Here is a 23,166-nt window from a genome sequence, read left to right on the forward strand (position 1 = left end):
TTTTTTCTCACACAGAGAAATGTTTCCAGTTTATTAAAAGTCACTTTATTTCAGTGCTCTTTTTCATTTGGAAATCAGAAAGTGCACAGTATAAAAAGCCAGTGTATTGCTCAGATAATATCAGCTGCTTAAGAAGAATGTATCATTGAAATCATTGAAAAAAGAAGGAAGTCCTTCTTGTTTCTCAGTGGATGCATTCTGTGGAAGGAAGGCCATGATTTTTAATAAAACCAGGGGAAAAAAAAACATTGCAGAAATGATGATTATGCATCTCTTTCTAGTGATACTTTATGCCTCTTAAATGTAGAAGGCGGGCAGGTGTGTCCCCATGATACCTGCTCAAAATGGAGAGGGGAAGCTCCATGCTTCACTCCTTGCTCTTCATATGAGGAGATACAGACTTTGAAAGTTAATGTTTGTGCTGCTGACTGGGTTGAGTAATCAGACCCAAGGATTTGCAGAAACAAGATGCTCATAACCCAGGTGGTCTAACTGGACTTACTGTTCTCCAGTTAGTGGGGAGAATTACTGGGTGAAAGCAGGGCTGGAGGTAAGAGTGCAAGCAGCATCATTAATTAGCAAAATTGCTTTACATTGTCACAGGGTGCACATAAGGCAAAAAAATAAAAAATAAAAAATCCAACAAACATAAGGCAAAGCGGGCACTTTGGATTATTCATTATCAGACAGCTGCTTCCCACTAGGCTGTAGGGCTTGTCATACTGCACATCTCCTATGTCAAAGAAAAATGAGAATTAGGAGGGATAAACATTTTTTCTTACTTGGCACTGAGCAAATGGTCTTTTTCAGTAATTTTACTGATAAAATATATTAAAAATTTAAGATGAAAATTTTAAATTTGTAAAAAATAGGGTAAACGATCAACGAAACCTACGAACTGTGAAATGACTACATGTGCAGGTGAAAAAAATATGTATTATTTATACCTAAAAGTGGTAGGAAACAAAATAGGTCGCATATTTGATCTGCTAGAGGTAATGCTATTGTCATTTTATACCTACAGTAATCCCTTGAATCAGATGCGGCTTGTGAGCAGTCTTCTTGGATGACAGAAAATAGCAAGCTGGAGATAATTCTAGTGTGCTCTGGGGATTTCAGAGCACTAGAAAAACAACCAAGAAGAGCTGTGGAGTGTCACAGTGAACTTGTGCTTTATCCTGAGATCTTCAGACTGTGAATTGTTCTTAGTTTTATAATCAAAGTGAGAAGAATATATTTAATAAGAACTCTAGGACAAAAATTGTTCTTCCGTATCCACAGCCAAAATAATTTAGTGAATTTTTAGTCACTTCAAATAAACATCTGCAATGCTAATTTGAAATCCCTTTGTAGATCTTCCAGCCATATGTCTTTACCACTCACCTAACATTCTCTGCAGAGCTGGCTTCCTCTGGAGGAGCACTAGTCCAGCACTGCATGCCTAATACCAGAACCCCTCCACTGGCAGTGTGTCTGCGTGTCCCACTCCATGCTACCCGAAGGAAGCAATTCTGCTAATCTTCTGTTTCTTCATCCCAGGTGTGGGAAACTCTTCTTATCTCATGAGCACTAGAGTCTGGAGATTAAGGTCTTTGAGACAGGTACTGCAGAGATTAATAGAAAAGACAATCCTGGCTTCCAGGACAAGTCAGGAAGACATTCAACAAGTATTGACATGGGCATGAAGAAGGTGCAGGCAGCAATTAGCCTGTATACATTTGCATAGTTTAAAGGCCTTGGTGTATTAACCACAAGCAGCCCCAGCAGTCTTAAGTGTCACCAGGACAATGCAGGCAATTATAGACAGAACTACAGAATTAGGTTTTTAGGAGAAATTTAAAGAACATAGAGAAGAAATATGAGACGTGTTAATGTTATCATTTCTATTGAAATGTATTTCAGGTGCTTTCCTTCATGCAGTTCTCAAGAACTGAAGTTTCTGTCAGTGCTGGTGAAATGTCAGAAGCACAGTGGAAAGAGATATAGCCTGATATGCAAACTGATGTAGGAACGGGCAGCTCCCTTGATTTAAATAGGCTAATGCAGGAAGTTCTATGTGTGTTTGTGCGATCAAGAGCTTTGCTTCTAAGCTTTTTGGGCCTGGTACTGTGTTTATACATATGGGTAATTATTTTGTAGAAGAAATGAAACTCTTACTAGAATGGCACAGAGATTATTTTTTTCTGATAAATGGAATTAATTTTCTCTAGCTTTGCTTTTGCATCAGCATCTGAAGAAGCTCATGACAAAATATTTAAATTGACAGATTGAATGTTTTTTTTAAAGCGATGAATAGAGAAATACACATTTTGTTAATAGAAGTATTTTACTACACTGGGCCACTAGAATGCAATGTGTCTCTTTGTCCCATTTCAGTGATGTGATGCACTTACTCATAGAGATGCTTATGAATCTGTGGCTTATATAAATAAGAGCCTAGCTTGTTTTCCTCCATCTATAAGGAGACAGAATTGCTGAATTCAGTCGCCAAAGCAACTTTTCTGGGGATATTACTCAAAATGAACTTTACTTTGAGAAAAGAGAGATTTTTGCATTATTTACTCTCAAAAAGTTTAGAGTTTAAAAATATTCCTTTCCAAGCTCTGAGAAACTTTATCTATCTTTGAGGTTACTTCAACCTGGAGAAGGAGTTGAATGTGACTCAGAAAATGAGCAGGAAGAAGCTCAGTAATTTCCCCTTCCAATCCTTTTCTGTGATTTTGTTACTCAAAAGGATGGTAACACCACTTTCTTTCTCTGCTAATGGTTTGCCCTTCTTTCATGGAAACTGTAGTTCTAACCTGTTTAACTCCTTTCTTATCTAGAGTACCTCCTGCCCTCTTGGTGTTCTACAGTGCTTGGAAATTTGAAGGTGCTAACTACTTTTCCTTAAAGCAAATGTTGTTGTTGTTGATTTATTTATTTATTTTTAATTTTTAACTTTAGTTTGATTGGGGGTTTAAAATGGCATTTTCCATTGGCTGGGGCTTCTGGTTTTCAAATCAGATCTATCTAAAAACGTCCTTAGTGCATTTGGGAACTCTTCCCCAATTCCACACACATCTTAAATAGCCAACTTCAATAAGAAAAGAAACATTTGGTTGAGATTTCGTAGAACTTGTTTTTAAGATGTTGTGCTTATGTTGGTAAAACTAAAGAGTAAAGGCTACAACAGAGCTACTGCAAATAGGAACTGTTCTCTGTCCTCTTGCCACTTCACCCACCTCATAAAAGGTAGACATTTTGTAATTCCACTTCATCTATAATGTTGTCTGCTGCCTCCAAGGACAAAGGTGACAAGAATGAAAATTTGTGTTATATTTCAAGAATGCTTATGAAACATTTCACCTCTCACATTTAAGAGAGAGTATTAGAACAACAGCAAAAATACAACAATAAAAGCTGCCAGACTGAAAACTTGCAGGCTGTCTGATTTCTTTGCTGACGGCAAATTCCTCTGAAATTCAATTGGGTAGATTTACAGCCATGAAAATGACTGTTAAATATGTATTGCCACGTATAGTCATACTTACGCTGGGAGAAAACAAAGTGGGCACGAGTTTAACAAATGCAGTAGTCCTACACAACAGCTGCTTGCACTCTCCTTTCTGTCAGAGGAGCACATTTGATGAGTGAAATATATGCTTCTTGCTTGCTGAAATAAAGAGCACATGTGAATCTCTTCAACTGGGAGTCACTTTGTCAGCAGTGAGGTGTAAGAGAACAAGAAATTTTACTTATCACTTTAACCAGTGCAGGAGTGCAGGTCTCAGATCTGTGATTTATATATGTCACATGGGCTGGCAGCAATCACTGGAAGCAGTCCATAAACTGAGAAATAGATTATGCCCTGTCATTTGTTCTGTTTTTAGCTATTTGAAAAAGAACCCTAAAATAAAGCCTAAAACAAGTGCAAAGAGAAGAATTGTAAGAAAAAAGAAATTGAAAGAAGACAATTAGCAAAAAGATTCTTCAGCCAGACTACAAAACTGCAGTGCTGCCCCTGTTGATATGTTGGCACCACAGCAGCACTGGGGATAGAGGCAGAGAGGCTCTACCAGGGATGGGACGGTTGAGCAGCAGGGGTCATTGGTCAATTCATTGTGCATGCATTTTGGGAGGGAGACCACCATACAGGGTAAAACTATCCCAGAGTCTCTTTTAGGGCAATCAACTGAAGCTGAATGCTCAGAAAGCTTTAAAGTGTGAAATGAGAGGTGTTGGAGCATTCCTATATTCCCCCGAGCAGAAGCAAGCATTTGTGTGGTGTCGACTGTGTCAGCTTCAAATATTTTCTAATTCCATCTCTGAACAGAAATAAGAATTTGAACTCAGATTTGTGGGCAGAAGAGGCCAAAAAAAGAAATAATGTAAATATACTTAATTTTATAACTTGGAAGCATTCCCCTTCCTACTGCAAGAGAGGACTTTGGGTCTTTCTCATATTCTTAACCTCTCTATGGTGTCTTCTTTTGTCTTGTCAAATGTCTCCTTAGGTTGCTTTTTCCTTTGCTCAGAGAATTTTTCTCACTTTGCCTAGCACATTCAGGCTTAGATTTTACTTGTGGTTCTGGAGGTTATCCAAGTTTTCATTTCAGAAAATCATCAAAATATATTTCAGCACTGCCTCTGTGTTAGGATTGTCCAAGAAGCTGGCAACAGGAGTGGGAGCAATTGAAGCTCCTGTCCATCCCCCTCTGATGAAGGTAGATTATCATCTGCTGGTCTCAGTTGGGAGCTGAGGAATAAAGGATTTTGAACATTTGTACAACAGATTAAAACCAAACAGATCTGTAAGAACCTGCAAGTATTATAAGCATAGAGGAAAACTCAACAAGTGAGCAGTTTGGGAACCCAGAGTGAAAAACACTTCCTGATCCCTTTCCAGAATCCCCTGAGTGAATGGCAGGTATTTCTTTTATTTCAATGAGTTATGGACTAGAACCTAAATGTCCTTAAATACCCTAATGTCTAAAGCATACATAAATCAGAATAGATTTGTGCTTCATCTGTTTAGGCTGTGAGCTGGAGGAAACAGTATGTACTGCTTTGGGGTAATAGAAAATACATGCTTTTCTATGAAATAAGCACGAGTGCTTACAAGTGTAGACATCATTCATCCTGTTAGAACCATTCATCTTTTGACATCTACCACCTGCAATTGTGCATTTATATTTGTAGAATATTCAACTTCATTTTTGTCCCTTGGATTTTCTACCTGCTCATTTTCACCGTCAACAAAGTGCTTCATGCATGTCCAAGTGAGCTAAGAGGTCGGGGAAGGGACTGCAGAGACCTGTTCATGTAGACAGCGTATTAGCTAAAGAATGTTTATTTCTCAGTGTTAATATCATGTACTCTGATGCCTGTGTCCAGCAGAGAAATATTTAAAAAGCTGATTATGTGCTAAACATCCAAAACGAGACACAAAGTCGAGAAAATGCCTAAGCTAACGGGGACATGTGTATGGTTTAAATACTGACCTATTTCATAACAATTCTTAGTATTTATATATTTTACATTTTTAAGCCACTGTGCACATTTGAAGTAATTAATACTTCAAATATCTCTACGACATATGTAAGCCTCATCTACAATTTACGGAACAGGAAATTCAGACACGGAGGTCTGGGGATCAAAATTTTAAATGCAGATTTGAGTATTTGGACTCCACAAGATCTAGGTCACTCCTTCTTACAAAAGCCTTCATATACATCTATACAATTAATATTAAGTACTCGTATCTGAAGATTTGGCCTAAATGACTTAGCCAAGGTCACAGACATCAGTGGCAGAGCTGGGAATGAAATTGAAGTGTTCTTCTTTAACATAAAAAGCAACTGAGCCATAAAACTATTTCTGTTTTTAAGTGTATTATACTTTGAGAATTTTATAATTACAATAATGAATTGATTTTACTTCATTTCATGCTATTCTTGTATGTTTGTAAGACAACAGATACTGCAACTGCACTGGATCAATCCCTTGTATGTATAGACCAGCACCCTGTGTCACTGGGGCCAAGAGGTTGCAGTCCGAGTGGTACAAAATACTTGTTTATGTGAGGTACTTTGTTCCTAGGCTATATCAACTATCCATTGATCCATATGCTTAAATTAAACTTAACGACTAACTTAATGACTATTGTTCTTTTGTTTGGTGTAAGAACAAATTTGACGTTGGTTGCATTTTGGACCAATGCTTTTATTAAGTCCCTTCCAAGTTGAATGACACTGCACCATTTCCTTCTGATAAAACCGTTGATTGGGAAGAAACTATACAGAGGAACTGAAGCCAGGGCATACTATGGGACAAAAACTGCCATCCCACCCAAGGCACAAGATCAAGGCAGCTCCCAGCTGCCAAGTTATCCTAGCCTGCTCAAAGAACTTTTTGTCTGCAGAAAGAGGCATTTAAGTGTCTGTGGGTTAGGGGCAACTTCGTCATGTTTAGTAGTGTTTTTAGCTTTGGTGTGAGACCACAGACTGCGAGAAGTTAACTGTCTCTCCATAGAGCTGCACAATGGGATTACATCTCTCCTGCTCACTGCAGGATAATGAATAATAATGTCTCTGCTAGGACAATTTTGCAAGAAACCTCACTCAGTAAGTACTGGAGAAGATCTGGGAACCAGCTGTGAGAAGTGGTCAACAAGATATCTTGCCTTGCAAAATAGTGTCAGCTGCCACTGCTTTGAGTGGGAGGAAACAGTGCACTGTGCCTTCCACAGCAGGTGATATAAAGGTACAATTAAATCACTTGATGAAATGCCAAGGTACCACAAGATGCTTCTAAACTCCCTTTTTCTCTTCCACCCTCTTATTTTGACAAAGTTTACTGGGCCTGCAAAACAAAGCCAGCCCCCTTGTGCTCTCACAGCACTCCTCTCTTATTGGTGCTAAGATGGAAATTCCCCCGTGTAACATTTTGAGACGCAAGTAATGCTGCTCTGTGCAGCAACCACCAGATGGTAATGAAGAGCAGATAGGCTGTGTATCTTGTGTAGATTTAGTGTATTACTGCGATGGCAATTTTTGCTTTTGTCAGCAGAGATTACAAGTACAGCTATAAATGCTGATTTTCTCAGCTCTTTACAGACACCCTGGGCACTGCAAAAGTCTGTTTAGTGGCTCACTTGTCATAAAGAATTCGTTGTGTTTGTTTTTAAACTAAAGTGTTTTAAAGGGAGTATTTTTCTATCTAATATGAGTGCACGTGTTATTAGCTGACGTGGTTATTTAGTAGAGACATGCTATCATTATAAGGAAAGTTTTGACTGTGGTTGATGAGCAACTTCACAAGCTTATCTTGTAAGAAGGTAGATATAGAATACCTTATGATGACTGTATGCCTTGCTCCTTCTACAGCTGATGTATTTCTTAAAATGTTATGACATGTAGGTTGTTTGTTTTTTAAGGCAGAAAGGAATGTGTCTTTTTTAATGTGTGTGCCTGACACCAGCAAAAAGAGCAGCAGTGAGGAATGGTTCTTCTTGTCCTCTCCCAACAAAAAAAAGAAACATGTCTTTCCTGAACACTGCTGTCAGCACAGAGGTGGTACTGAGCAGGGCTAGCCATCCTCAGCACAGCTACAAGTGGAAAGAGAGCACAGAAAAATCTTCCACTGCCAACCCAGACTTTGGAGAATCAGAAGTCGGCCCCACTTCAGAAGTCTCTGAAGTCTCTATGCAGTACATTTGAAACACCTAGGTCAGTTATTCAGGTTTTTTCTCAACTATTTTACAACCCAGAGACTTTGTGCTCTCCCTCTTTCTCTTTTAAAGATAAATAAGGCTCACCTGCCTATGAGAGACCTGGCTAGCCAGGCAGCATGCCAGCAGGGAAAGAATCACTGGAGCAGTTGCCATCAGCTCCAGTGTGAGTCAGCAGCCAGATCTATGGCTCCTGAGGCAAGTTTAACTCATCTGCCCATGACTCATGCACTTCTGAGATTAATAGACATGCAATGAGCAGGAACACGAAGCCTTCCAGGGAGGGGCCTTGTTGGTGCTTCTGCTCTCTCATTGTCTTTAGGAACAGGCAGCAGCAGTGGGATGCAGCTGCTCTATCTGCCTCTGCACCCTCTGCCCTGCCTGCCGCCTCTGAAAGCTGCAGAAGGTTTGCTACTGTTGCTCAGGGCAACCACAGTTTTTGACACATTTTTCGTTAAACTTGGCAGCTCTTACAGGGGAAGGTAGAGTATAGGGCTTCCCAGATTTCTCCCCATAACCCTGGCTGCCTTGTCCTTCACACTGCTTTCAGAAAAAAGTCGCAATTTAGAAATTTTTCCCCTGCATGAAGATATCATATTTTCTGAGGATCCTCATTTTTGAGCCTGAAATCAGGAGATCTGCTTTTTCCTCCTTTCTGACACTGAGAAGGTGGCTGTGACCTGCCCTGGTGGCCCCTGTACAACAGGAAACCTGATGCAGACATGAAGTAGATTGATGATACGCCCAAACATATGAGTGTGTGTGCAGGATGAGATGAGAAATAGAAGTGGCACAGGAAATCTGTAAATCTTTCTTGCTGACGACGCTTTTTGTCCCAAACTGGCTGTTCCTGCAATAAGTGCTTCCAAAAGCACTATTCTAATGCAGTGTGTAGAGGCCTCTTAAATTGGAAGCTCACAGCTTACCTTCTTAAAAATCCATGTGTCAATCACTAGAAGAATCCACATAAATCCTATTGCAATCAGTAATAGCAATATATATCTATGCTTGTGTGTGTATATATATATATATATATATATATATATATATATATGTAAGTATATTTGGTACTCAAAGGATTTTCTAGCCTTATTCCAAGGTATCGAGGACATGTGTGTTAAAATAACCATGGTACTGTAGAACAGTCTTGTAAATACCATATGTCAGAGGAAAAAATATACAGCTAAAAGCATGTCGGCATCATCTCCTGCAGTTTCGTAGGAGTTCTGGCCATGGAAGTGAATCAAAGCTGGACCAGCTGAAGGTTACAGTTTTACATAGAGCTTACGCTGCGCTTTGAAAGGACATCTGAGGTGGTGACTAAAGAACTGAACTGGGCCCAGCAGGCTGGTAGTAAGCTCCTGTTCTGCTGCAAATTTCCTCCATGGAGTTGGGTTGTCAATTAAGCTTTTTTTTCTCTCAGCAAAATAGGAATAATATGCTTGCTTTTTCCCAACCCTTAGTTAGTCTTATCTATCTAGACTGTAAGCTCTTGAGAGATGGAACTGCATCTGGTAATGTTAGCTACAACGCATTCAGTGGAACTCTTTTATAACTGGAGTTAACAACTTTGTAATCAAATACTGAAAGGTGCAGTCTGAAGGAAATATGCTAATGACAGAACTACAGTGGGAAGGGAAAGCTGGACAGGAAGAAGAAATGAAAAAATCTGTAGCATCTATTTTACTGCTCCCTGAGCAGAACTTAAGTTGCATTCAACAGACCCAGAACCCAGACTGCATAAAGATAACCATACTGGTAGAGGCGACTTCAGGTCTCACAGTCCAGAGACTCCACACCGATGCTCCTCCCTGAACAGTTGGTTTGGGCTTCTCCTGAGTTCTAGATCAGTCTCGACAAAGCCAAGAGCAATTGTATTTTTTGCAGGTTCCCACAATCTTTTCAGTCTGTGTAGATGTGGAAGAGGAGAACAAAAGATCCCTTGCACTCATGAGGAGGTGCAAGGAGGGGATCAAAAACCAGAAATTACAAAATACTAAAAAGGTACCTGTATGATTTTTAGTAATTTACCAAAAATGAGATAGGGCCATAATTGTCCAGGGATGGCATTAAAGACTTCCTTGGGCTTTTCCAAGTAAGCTTGGCTGTCTTAATGTATTTGATGCCAGGCCTAGGTCATGTCAATTTTCTGGAAAAAAGGTTGCAAACCATGATTTACTTATACAACCTGCAAAGTTGTTGGAGCCTACAGTTAAAAAAAGTATTAATAAAAAATACAGAAAGGCTATATAATGTATTCCACAAGCAAAGCACTGACTTCCTTTTTGTTTCCACTTGATCATATAATAAAGTAGAAATGGGAGGAGTGCTGAATTTTTTTCCTGCTGCTCTATATGTTTTAATAAGTAAAAAGTTCTTCCATAGCTTTGGCTAAAGCTGCTTTTGAGGCATGGCCAGAATATCTGCTTCATCAAAAATCATTAGGGAGATGTATCAACACAGGGGCAGTAAAAAAAGCCTATTTAAGTTATTCAAGTGCTTTCTGAGCATATGGTGCTGGGCAAAAATAGTCCCCTTCTTACAATAGTCCATGATGGGTGAGATATCTTGGGAGAAATTTTGGAAGAATAGGTGGTAAAAACTAGAGAAGCTGAGAAAATGCTGAATTCAGAAAACATATTTAGAGACCATCAGTCCAGACTGCGACCACTAAAACCTTTTTCAAGTAATAAAATTTGTTTAAAGAGATGACATGACCCAGAAATTCTTTGAAGTGATCAAAGATTTAAAGTAGTAGTTTTGTTTGTTTGTTTGTTTGTTTCTTAAATCAGCATATATCTGTTGATGACAAATAGTCATCCTGGGAGTTTTTGTATGGGTCTACGCCACAAATGCATGGAATTCACTAAAGGTGTGATTCAAAAATGTTGGAAAATAGCCAGGGCAGTGGATATACCAAAAGGCAGGAGCGATGCATCTGGCTTACAGGACTGTTTACTGTCTGTCTGGACTGTTTAAGTTCCCCTCAAGCCTTGATTTGTAAAAGTTTCAGCAGCATATGAATGACACACTCATTCAGATATTAAGGATAGTGGTTTCTGTTTTTCAGTATTAATTTTAGTAAATTCTTTGTAAAGTGGGATAAGGAAGATACTGCTGATAAATAAGTACTCTAATTTTCTTGATTTAGAGAAATCTAGATTTCTCATGCAGTTTAAACACATGTAGGGAGTAAATGCAGTCAAAGAGCACTTGATTCTACATCAATATAACATGCAGGAGGCAGACTGTGACAGAAAGACATTAATGTCTACCTTTTCTTATCAAATACAACCTGTGAATTTTCTCAGATGCCAGGAGTACTTATTTACTGGTGCCCTGGCATGGTATGTCCACAGACCTTTCAACCTGATGTTACCTTTACTGAGAAGACAGAAGATATCATTATTATTATTGTTTGTTCTAAAGAACCTAGGAATCACTTGAAAGGGAATGACTGAGTATGTTTGCTATCTGCAGTGGTACTACTGGCCTGCAGCACCAACAATTCCTATGACTCCAAGCACAGATCCGTGAGGGGGCTGACTGATAATACTTCTCAGGACACCTGCTGGAGAGATTAATACTACTGAATACCACTCAGCTTTTCTATTTCAGTTCACACAGGTGTCTGTACATGTAATAATTTGAACCCAAGGGTGTTCCAGCTCTGCCAGGATATTGTTGGCTTCCTTCCACAGCAGCTGCTAGAAATGACAGTACTGTAGAGCTGGGTTTTGTTCTCTACCTCTGACCAGCCACTTCTGGTCTTCTTCCCACTTCTGTATTATCATCTATTGCCCTTGCTTTAATTTTGTGAACTTGTCTTCTGCCAGCAAAATTTTTCTGAGATATCCCTAGGTTGGATAATCTCACAGTTTTGCCACATGGGAATGATTTTTCCCACAGGGTACTTTAAAAGTAGCAATTCTCTTTATCGAGGATACTTTAAGTACTCCCTTGTAAGAGTTCATTCTATAACATGGGACTAAGACTAGTCCAGAAAAAACAAATTACATCTGTTTATAGACAAAAAGAGGCTGATTAATGATGGCAAACTTAACTGATGTGAGGAAATTAGCCTCCTGAAGAGCTGCTCATACATACTGCTGTCATTCCTGATCAGATTGCTAATGGAACAAGGGCAGTGGGCACTCGTTAGTGTGCTGGTTTCCATCAGGCTGCTCTCACACTGGGAGTCCTCACTGGGGCTGTTACTTTGGACTGACATCCTACCGTAGTCCAAGCTTGTAAATACTCTACAGAGTATACGTGCTGTCTGTAAGCAGGCTGCTCACTTAATTTAGTTTTTGCACAGCATTCATCATTCCAGCAAGGCAGTCAGGAGATGAGGATCTAGCAGGACTTGGAGCAGAAAAGCCAGGATTCAAATAGGAGAGGAAAGGCAGAGTAGCTGAAAGCCAATTGATTCTTTAAATAGTGACCTAGCTTTGGTCAGGACTGGACTCAAATATCACAGTACTACATATCACTTAAGTGGTCATTCAGCCCTCTTCTTCAGTCTGTCTTGAAGGTAAATTCAGATAGGATGAAGTCAAGAGTCAAAAAAATCATACTTTCTGTTATAATAAGGCTGCCTTAGTGCCCGGTGCCTTCTGTTTATTAAGGAACACAGTGGTTGTACCTGTGAGGAGGGCGCTGCTGGGAAATGCCTGCATTTCATCAGTTAAAATATCAGGAAGCAGACTCATAATCTGCAGAGGCCTAAATAGAGCTTTTAAAATTGGAAGCAGAACTGACTGACTGGAGCTTTTTTTTTTTTTTTTTTTTAAAGATAAACAGCACCAGTAGCTAAGTGGATTTGAAGCACAGTCTTAATTGTTTTTCAGTCAGCAAAGGGCACCCTAACTGGAGCAAACTCTAAGTACAATCAGGAAGATTTCATACGTGCAGTAGTTCTGAGGATAATCAGGTACTTCAGTGCTTGGAGATATTGTAGCATGTAATGAATAAAGCCTTCTTATGTCGGCATAAAAAGTACTGTAGTCTTGAGGTCAATTACCATACCTTATCCATGTACTCTGGCACAACAAACCTCACTATCCTCCTTGAAATCAGTATGCACATTGATCTCCAAACATAAAGGACTCCGCAGCACACCTGGTCTGAAGTTGTTTATTGTCAGTGAAAGCATGGGAGGGAAGAACATCCTGAACATCTCTTTCTTCCCAAAAGCCCCATTCTGCCTCTGACAGAACAGCAATGCTTTGGAGTGGGTAATTGCTGCAGAATCCCTTGGACCTTGGATAATGGAAATTATTTGGGTCACTAACCTGGCTTCCTAATTATAGGAAACTAAAAAAAAGAATAAAGATACAACGTGAAACCAGTTCCTGGCTTCTGGCATTTCTACTTCCAGAAGTGTGGGATAACCCACCAAATCCCATCCCTTTGAGGTGCGCTCTGTTTTAACCTTGAAGTCACAGTTCTTCCCCTCATCTAGCACCTTCACACGACCAGCGGCAGCTGAGGGACCCTCGCTGGGAATTACGTTCTTTCTGCCAGCTCTCAGCTTTATTTCCCCTTCGGGAGAGGAGTCGACCAGGGCAAACGAAGACTTCACACTGCAATCCTCACTAGGACACGATGGGGAAAGAAACCGTCCATCTTCACACATAGGCACGCACCTCAGCGTGTCCCCAAGCACACGTCCTCCGCAATATCCCCCGAGCTGGGAAGCCCGAGGCACGGAGCACCAGGACGAGGCCCGGGCTGGCTGAGTGCCCCCTCCTCCGCGGCTCCGCTCCGCCCTCCCTCGGGCGGGAGGCAGCTCTCGGGCAGGTTCGGCGCCTCCCGGCTGCCCGGAGGGGGCTGAGGCGGCCCGGGTGGGAGAGCGGGGCGGGGCGGAGCGGGCCGGAGGCGGGTGCGGCGCGGACCGGTGCCTGTTGCCCCGAGAGAGTTAACGGCGCGGGGAAAGTCGCCGCTTCTCCGCCCGTGCCTGGCTCCTGGCAACCGGGGCGCCGCGCATGTAGGGCCGCCGGGGGCTGCCGGCGCCGCCGCCGTCCCCGTCCCCCGCCCCGGACAACGTGCCCAGGCGTGAAGTATGGCATGCAAAGATGGTTTCTGCCAAGGAGCCAGCCTTCGCCATGTCCTCGGGTCTCTCCATCGCCCTTCTACACTGCCTGTGCCTGGCGACGTGGTGAGTACCCCGGCCGCGGGGCGACCCCCCTCCCGGCACGGCTCGTAGCGGTGCCGCTGCCCCGAGCCGGGTGTCAGCGGCTCCGCTCACCCGCTCCCTCTTTGACTTGTAGTCTCACCGGGCCGCCGGGACAGATCAAAAAAGAGGAGAAATTGTGGCCGGAGAATTTCACCAGCATCCTCAACAGTCTCCTGGATGGCTATGACAACCGCCTGCGCCCGGGATTCGGAGGTACGGGCGCGGCGCAGGGGTGACCGCCGTCCATCCGAGGGGCCCGTGGGGAGCGCAGGGCTGAGCCCGGCTCTCCGTGCGCGCAGCCGGGTCCGCGGCGTTGCGGGCGCACCGCTCGGTGGGGGTGGGAAGACTGTCCAGTGCCGGGATCTGCTGCCACCCGGGTGCTGAGGAGAGAGAGGGTAGTTCTGCCTGTGCTGCGGGGTCGTGCCGCTGATGGGCTCTGTCCAACGAGTTAGAGAAAGCCGGCACTCGGGAACCCGGGCACGCAGCAGTAACCACGGTTGCTCCCGTTCCGCCTTGGATTTGGAAGTAATCAGTTGCTGCGTAGGAATAGGGACTGGAGGGGTCGTGAATTTGCCCGCACCCACGGTGTGGATGTTTCAGTTTCTTCTGTGCCCCTTGTGCTGTGAGCGAGAAGGCAGGTTGGCTCTTCTGTGTGGGTCTAGTGTTACTGTTGGGATGTGGAACTGAAAATAACCAGGACTGGGACAAAATACAGATTTATTTTATAATCTGGCATGGAGCTATTAAAACATAGACTTGAAAGTTTAAAAAAAAAAAAAAAGGTTTAAAAAGAAGTGCTACGGTTCTTCTCATGATGTGCAAAGGTAGTAGAGCTTTATAGGCTGCCTCTATGCGGAATTGAACGAGATCCTTGTGTAGGTTTATGTTGCGAAATACTTTCTTCCTCCCCTGAAAGTACCTTCTTCATACACGTGATACAGCCACACTGACGTGTATGCCAACATGTTCCACACATACCATATATTGTGCTTACATGCATGATCTCTCCTAATATCATTGATCACTTCTTTATTTTCAGCATATTGAATAAATGAGGCCTCCCATAGCTTAGCTTAAGTGGAAAGGAAACTGAATTTATTGAACACCCAGAGGAATCATTAAGAACAGGTAGCTTTTTTTCCATCTACTCTCTGCAGAGAGGTTACAGACATTTCTGCATGCATACAAGAGATGTGCTATGTTTGGCATCGTTTTAGGTTGAATGCCAACTAATTAGTCATCTAGCAAATATGCTTTATGAGCATTATTAGATTTCTAAAATTAAACAACTACTAAATATGTAATGTGACATACAGTTTATGTTTATTTTTATTTTGATACAGTTGTCACTTGCAGGATATTTTGCAGAAGTAGACCTTTTTCTACAATAAGTGCTGCAGACTTTCAGCAAAATGCTATCAAGAAGGAAAAGTTCCTTGAATCTCCTTGAACTTCCATAACTGCAGAATTGAAGTAAATAATACAAGGAAAAAACCTTCACATTTCAGTCTGAGGAAAATGTTTCTGAGTATATGTCTCGTGAAATGAATATTATGCTACTACTTACTTCTTCTTTCCTCATAATACCTAAATCAATCACCTTTGAATTTTGAACTTCTAAGTAACACATGGGCAAACCTACTTCAATTTTGAAAACAATGCCTGGCACCCTAGCTCTTTGGTGCAAGTTATTGTCACCTTATTTGACAAGAACAAGAACTAAAAACCAAAATCAACCAGAAAAAGAAACTTCTCTGTAATGGTCAGATATGACCTTTTGATACAACTCAACATGGTCTGAGGATTAGTTATGTGCTATCCAAATTAAGTTTTCTCCATGTTATTTATTTATTTTTTTTTTGCTGATGATAAGTCTTTTGGCAAATGGGACTTTTCTTAGAAGTGGCTCACTTGCCATTATAGAGCATAGCAAACAAATGTCATCATAGTGGGAATATTTAGAGATGGAAAGTGTAGTGTGTTTTGGTAACACTAAAGCTGTTTTATGATGAGCAGCAGAATATTTATTTTTGTTTTATTCCTGAAGCTGATTCACCATCTAAATTGCACGTGGCTCAAAATGAAATGAAAGTTTTTATTTTAAGAACAAAAGACTTCACAGTGGTCTGACCGATGCTGATTTTAATCTTCAAATCAATGAAAACACTTCTAATTCTGGTGCAAGTGATGTTTAAAATCGGGCTTGGGGAGCTAGCCAAATTCTGAATTTTGCTGGCTTATTCTAGAGTAACTATAAATAACAATTCATGAAGATCTTTGCATGCAAAGTAGAACATATTAAATTTTGGAGATTTCCTAAAACTGCATCCAGTTTCTCCATGCATCATTAATAGCACAATGTTGGTGGTTATAAAGAAGTTAAATCACCTGAGCATGCTTGTGAATGTAAATGTGGCCTCTCAGGAGGGTTTTGAACCTTAATGGAGTATAATATGGATCTTGCCCTGTTATATGTTATGTAGTAATGTGGCTTACCTTGAGGGTAAATAGAAGAATGAAGTTTCCCATGTCATTTGATGAACGCTGTGCGTTACAAAGTTGCTTCATGAAGCAGGTTAAAAAATCCAACAAGTTGCTGTCAGTTATTAATCACCGAAAGGTTTGGTAGTGTAATAAACAAAACCAGAAGGGTTCATGGAGGAGGTTGAAAGTTCCCCTCGACTTTGGGTGGGAGGAATCTAAATCCTTCAAAGAACCGAGAGAAGCAAAGAGGTTTCAACAAGAAATTTAATTAATTAGAGCAGAATAGGCATTTTTGTGCATGAAAAAAACCCCGCAAGTGCTGTCAGGATGACTTTAAATGCATAACAGTTTGAATTTCAGTAGTGGGAAAGTATTTAGAAACTAATGAATGAAGTAATGCTGCATGATGTTTGAAAACAGTGTAGTGGAAGTGAAGTCAGTTATGTTCTGTCCATGTGCCATTTTGCTGCTGTCCTGAATTTCAGAATGAAGTTTTTATGCATGTGGATTTCCCAATCATGTCCAGCCTGTAATCTAACAGATCACAAGAACAGAGTGTTGAGAGAAGTTACCTGCAGTGTACTCAATGAAAAGCATTATCTGCTGTAAAACTTGATGTTACCCAAGTGCTCTTATTATTCAGATGTAAAATTCTGAAGGAAAACCATTTGCGCCTTTATTCCAGTTTTTATCTGCTTTTGAAATTTTTGCACATGACAAAAAAAGAAATGAAAACTCTCTAGAAAATCACAAAACCTTGATTCTTCTCTGGAAATCACTTTGTTACCTTTCCTCCAGTGATTAGATTCAAAATGGTTGTAGAACTCCAGACAGCTTTTTGATATAGGAGCATTATTCACTTGGAATAAAAGGTCTGAATCTGATTTGCTATTTTTAACACTTCTATGGTTTTAGACTTTACATGAGGAACTGGCAGAAGTGAGGGCCCATGAGATCCAATTAAAACATCTGCTGGATCACAGAACCACAGAGTGGCTGAGGTTGATAGGGGCCTCTGGGTCCATGAGACCCAGCTCCAGCAGGGGTACCAGAGCAGGTACCATATCTAGGTGGTTTAAGATTTCCGAGGAGGAGACTCCACAGCCTCTCTGGGCAGGCTGTACTAGTGCTCCATCACCTGCAAAGCACAGAAGTGCTTCCCTGGTGTTCCGAGAGAACCTTCTGTGTTCCAGTTTGTTCCCATTGACCCTTGTCCTGGCACTGGCCACCACTGAAAAGATCTTGGCTTCATCCTCCTTGAACCCTCCATTCATGTATTTATGGGCATTAATGACAACTCTCTGAGCCTCCTCTTCTCTGAGCTGAACAGTCCCATCTCTCCCAGTCTCTCCTCATATGAGAGGTGCTGCAGGCCCTTTGTCATCTTGGTGGCCCTTTGCTGGACTCTTTCCAATATGTCCAGGTCTCTGTTATAATGAGGGACAGAGAGTTGGATGTAGTACTCCATGTGTGGCCTCACCAAAACTGAGTAGAAGGGAAGGATCACTTACTGAGATTATGAATTTAAAATGTTATGGTAACTTTTAAAACTTATGTGATATCCTAGCTCATTACACGTCATTTAGAAAGCCAAGAAGGAATGAGGCAGCTGTGGCAAGTTAGAAGAGCATCCCTTGCAATGCCTGTGTATCTGCTAATTCTAAAGAATTTTTCTGCTAGGTGTGCTTCTGATCTTGGGAATTTTGTTTTTCAGTAAGATTAAAGAAAGAAGATGTGTGGCATGTCTCCTGTTCAAGGCTCTTAGGTTGACAGAAAAATCCTCTGATATTAGGTCTTTAAAAATCCCTTCTGAGCTAGGCTGTATTGCCCACCGCATCTTCCTGGCTCCTTGTGGTGTAGTTGCCCATTAGTCAGTGAAGACTGGAGCTCTCTTTCTCTTTGGTTCTGCTTATTTTTGTGAGGTACAGTTTGGCATGAAATCTCATTGTCAGCTACTAAAGTGGTGATTGCACTTCATCTTCCTCTTCAAAAGTCCCCATGCATTCTGGCTCATGAGTAGAAGGAACAGGACCGTGTTCATTTACTCTCCTTTTTCCTTCCTCTTTCTCTTGACCTCGTAATTGTGAAATTACAACAGGACACCTGGTGGAATTAAATATATTGGCCACTATCTTCCTTAAGAAGACTGAGAGAGCATCTCTGCCTCTTCTAGGCTGCGCCATGTTTGGCTTGTGAATGTTTCTGAGTTTCATTTCCTGTCAAGGCAAGAGGAGTGATTGTAGTCAGGAAATAGATGCAGAATAAATGCGAAGAGGGCAAACAATTTTTTATTTAGAGAATAGAAGAGTATCTACATTATTATCTTCTCTTATTAAAAAACTCATACATACCTTCAAGATTCCGTTGTCCAGCATAACAGATTTTGTAATTATTTATTTTTTTATTACAAATGGACTGGCTGTGAGCATCATAAAGTGAAGATGATCACTTTTTTTTTTTTTTCTTGGGCAATTGCCCAATCTTCTTCAGCTGATGAGAGCAGATGATTCAAAGCCTTGTTAACAGGATTTGGTGTTATATACCTGTAGTTGACTGGTTTGAATTTGGCCCAGGTTCATAATGCTTGAAGTCATTACCATCTGTCTGTTGTTCAGTGACCTATATAAAATTAGCTGATATTCTTGGTCCAGTTCTTTGTAGACAGGTGCCCACGCTGTGAAAACAGGCACCGGTGTCAGCCTTGTTGGCTGTCTCAGCAGAGAGTATCTGCTGAACAGACAAAGAAACAGAGCAATCTCCTCATTTCTGGAGTTATGTTTTTTTCCTTTTCAAGCTTTAGACATGATAGCAACTTTTACATTCTTCTACTATGTGCTGTTGCATTCAGTGTATTTACTTCTGAATAAAGTATGTAGTCCGAGCATTTGAAATGACCTACCCAGTTCTAAGTTCCCAAGAGAAATTTCGTATGTAGCAGATGTTCTCTTGTTTAATTCCATAGTAGAGGACATGCTTCATATAATTGCTTTTTATGCAGCAGGCAAAAATCTGAAAAGAAAGCATCAAATCTTTCACAAACTGCTACTGTGTGTAGCAGCTACATTTTTTTTTTTTTTTTTAAGACGTAGATGTGGAAAGTGATGTAATGTAATTTCATGTATCCTGAGACTGATCTCATAACAACAGTGATCATGCTTAGCATTTAAATTGTACTTTGCACGCTGAGACCTTTGTACAGACTTGTTTGCTAAGGTTTGCAGTTGCTTGTGTGACTCTTGATGGCAAAATCTCCAATCTGCAGTGAGCTTATGCAGGGTTTGACTGTTTACATACAGTGGAGATCTCTGTGGTGACAGTTGCCTATGGAGACGAATGGATAATGGAGTCCAAAGTCTTTTACTGGGAGCTCTGCTGCAGTTCAACCCATATGCTGGCATCAAATGCATGGGAGAGCTGTCTTATGTTCCTCTTCACAGGGTTATGGCCTGGCATCACTTCTGCAGCCCACATGTAGCATCTCTATCAAGCACTGAACTATTCTGGCTTTTTGCAGAGGTTGCTTTTAATTCTACCAGAGCTTCTTTAAAGTATATTATCTTGCAGGCAGTGATTCAGACTTAACCGTTCCCACTGCAGTGTGTAGGACTCTCCTCCTATTTCATTGACATAAAAATACACACCAGTATGTTAAAAATAGTTCTTCAATGTTCCTGAAGACTTATGGTGGTTAGATGCTTTCTGAACATGCATTGAAGGGGAAGTACAAGTGGTCATATTTAAAGTTGATTGCCCTGCATTTTATTGCCAGCTGTAGAAGGTTAAGTTTTCTAATAGGATCTTCTGCTTCCACAGCCCAATTTGATTAAGTGGTGCAACATGCTTATTTTGGAAGGCTCCTTGAATCACTAGTAAAAGTAGGTTAGGTGACTGCAAATCACCTCTTCGTTGACAGGAATTCCCATAATTAATAATAATTAAAAAAGAAAAAGGTGTGACTCACTCTTTCTACCCCCGCTATAGTTTCCAATTGGAATTAGTATATTCTGTTCAACAATGAGAGGAATAGAGGATTGGTTTTGGTATCACTGTGGCTCTCTTGGCTTGGCCTTGAGTGCTGGGATGCTCTAGAAAATCCAGTATTTGCTCTTAACAGTTATGGACTGAGATTGTAGGTGGAAGATTTGGTACAGGACTGTAGGTGGGAGGAAAAGCATTAGGAGAATAATTAGCTTTCACTGTCCCTTGCAGTTGTCTTTTCTCCTACCAAACATTTTAATGTTTGACCACAGTTTTGGGTGCAATGAAAGGATTTTCACACCTGTAATGTGTGGATATTGTTTCTTCTGTTGTGATGCCTAAAATGTTTGCAGATCTTTGTTCATCTGCCGTTATCTAGAGGCCTAAAACTTGTTTTTAACATTTGTTTCGTCACCATAGTGCCATCATGTCAGGGGAGAAAGCAAAGGTAAACTTTACTTTCAGCCTTATCTTGTGGCTTTGTTATCTGTCCTGCTTCCTTCTGTCTCATGGGTCCCACTGGTAGATAAAAGTTTGAAAGCAGAATAGTAGTTACTAGAAGCACAGTTTTTAGTCCTGTGTTGCTGAGATCAGATTCCTAATAGCATAAAATCATAAGCTTTTAGATTTTGAGACTAATTTCCTGATCTTAGAGCTTACCTTCTTTGCAAGAAATCCCCAAAAATAAAGTTCCAAAAAGACTCTGAATGCTTATTGCCTGTGAAGCTGTAATCTAATAAAACAAATGAAGTCAATACTTGAGGAAAACCAGCTCCTGCCTATGGGAAAAATGTTCCCTTTTGCTCTGTTTGATACAATTATAAAATTACAGTGTGCTGTGAGGTAATGAAAAGAAAATACCATAGAAATACCATTCCACTACAGGTGATTTTGTTCTCTTTTTAGGAGTATAACTTTCAGTTGTTTTTTTTTTTTTTAATTGTTGGATAACAAAAGACTCGAGCAATGTGAGACAATGTCTTTGTCATTTCTGTAGAACTTTGATTTCAAAAACACTTTGACTTCACCAGATTAAATAAATAGATACTGTGTGTGTATATGTGTATTGTATGTAGTTTACCCTAGATAAATGATAGTGTGGTGATTATGGGAGATCAGATATTTGGATTGCTTCTGTTTCTACGTCCCAAGTACAATTGGGCATTTCTTTCCTGTTTTTTAATCATGCAGGTAAATTTTTTCACTTCTAGTATTGACAGCTCTGAGTTTTTTCCCTATTTCTTAGAGTTCTGTGGAAATAATTGTATTCAGAAAATTTAATTGGACTACATTGTCAGTGAAATGATTGGTCCAACCACTCATTGGTTTCTGTACCATGATGAATGCTTAAGTATTTGTAGAAAGGGAAGCAGCTTCCATTTGATATGTTTAGAAGAGCAGAATGTTATGAGTGTGTGTTAACTGGAACTTAGGAAATTCTTAAAACCTCTTTGAGACAGACGTGGTGAAGGATCCAGCTTTCCAGGGACCACTGAGCTGCCAACTGTTGTAGGGTGATTTTTCTTTAGATTTCATCTTGAAAAAATGTCTCTCTACAAAACTGTTAACTTCCATTAAAGAGTCTGTTTCTTGACATTTAGCTGAAAAGTTCTTAGCTGTTCTTCTATACATAACTTGCAAACTGCTCACTGAAATAATTTTGTATGGTTTTCTTTTACTTTTTGTTCACAGTTTGAAACTTCTAGATGCATGAAATATAGCTTCCCTGTTTTCAAGTTGCATATTTATTTCTCTCCTCTTAATATTTGATTCAAAATGATAGTCTGTGAACAGCAATTATTTTTTTCTTTCCAGAGGCATAAATTCTTCAGCTTTTACTTTCCTTAAGTCTTTCTTCTTTTTAATTTTGTATTACAAATACCATGATAAATCCTGAATTAACAGACTTGAGGCACTTATCTTCCTTGGGTTTCAGGAGAGAAACTGTGGTTGTGAATTTGTAGATTATACTGTGTTTTCAAACAGATACTGTTTGGTAAGAAAACCAGCAGATTTTCATACATTTGTGATGTATGTTCGCTACTCAAATTAAACCATTAGGTAATGCTTTTATCACAGAATCATAACTATAATTATTAATAATTAGCAGTTTTCTAGAGTTTTACATTGAGAACTGATATAACTCCTGCATGTGTACTTATGGAAAACTCTAAAATTCTCAGTTGTAGAGTGATGCCATTCCTGTATTTCAAGTTGCTTTGTCCTGTCTTGGAGGGACTGATTATGTTGATATGAAATTGCTTTCTCTGACGGTTGCTTGACATTCCCAGCTGTGAATATTCAATACTTTGGTGCACTGTCATAAATAACAGTAGCTCTTGCAAGACGGGCTATGTAGTAGCATGTGTTCAGACCCCCCAGAATACTAAGATACCCAGCTCTTACTTTGTTTGTCAGTATTAAATAACTTAACTATTGATTTGGATGTGGATGCATCTCTTGATCCTGCTAAATTGCCTAGTGTGTAGCACAGTAGTATCTGTAACCTGGTTATTACCAATAAGACTGAATGGTAGCAATAGAGACCTTGGGGAATGTGGATTTCTTGAGTTATGTGCTTGTTGTTGATCAGCATGGTGTTTTCCATAAGCCTTTTAATTTGTTGGTACCTGTTTTCTTATCTTCTGAGTCAATGCTGGTTTTCTAAATGGGGATTTGCATGCCTTTGATCTACTTGTGGGGTAAAGACGGTTAAGTAGTGCTTGTTGTTAGAGACATATCTGAAATGACCTGTATTTTCATTTTGCTCTTGTTTGTCCACAGAACCCTCAAAACAATAACTGTTCACATGCCA

At 40.4% G+C, this 23,166-nt stretch overlaps 1 protein-coding gene across 2 annotated transcripts in view; it reads left to right on the forward strand.

Moving 5' to 3' along the window:
* The first annotated feature begins 13,476 nt into the window (after positions 1–13,476).
* GABRA4 (gamma-aminobutyric acid type A receptor subunit alpha4) overlaps positions 13,477–23,166 on the forward strand; it is a 46,698-nt gene continuing 37,008 nt past the window's right edge. Inside the window, exons 1-2 of one of the 2 annotated variants that reach the window (XM_085223220.1) lie at positions 13,477–13,871; positions 13,984–14,102. In XM_085223220.1, the coding sequence (XP_085079346.1) occupies positions 13,789–13,871; positions 13,984–14,102 (202 nt within the window). In that variant the 5' untranslated portion in view covers positions 13,477–13,788. The remainder of the gene's footprint in view (positions 13,872–13,983; positions 14,103–23,166) is intronic. The other variant, XM_085223221.1, reaches the window with a different exon arrangement.

This window comes from Meleagris gallopavo, chromosome 4 (assembly GCF_905368555.1).
Source record: "Meleagris gallopavo chromosome 4, MGAL_WU_HG_1.1, whole genome shotgun sequence".
Taxonomy (NCBI): Eukaryota; Metazoa; Chordata; class Aves; order Galliformes; family Phasianidae; genus Meleagris; species Meleagris gallopavo.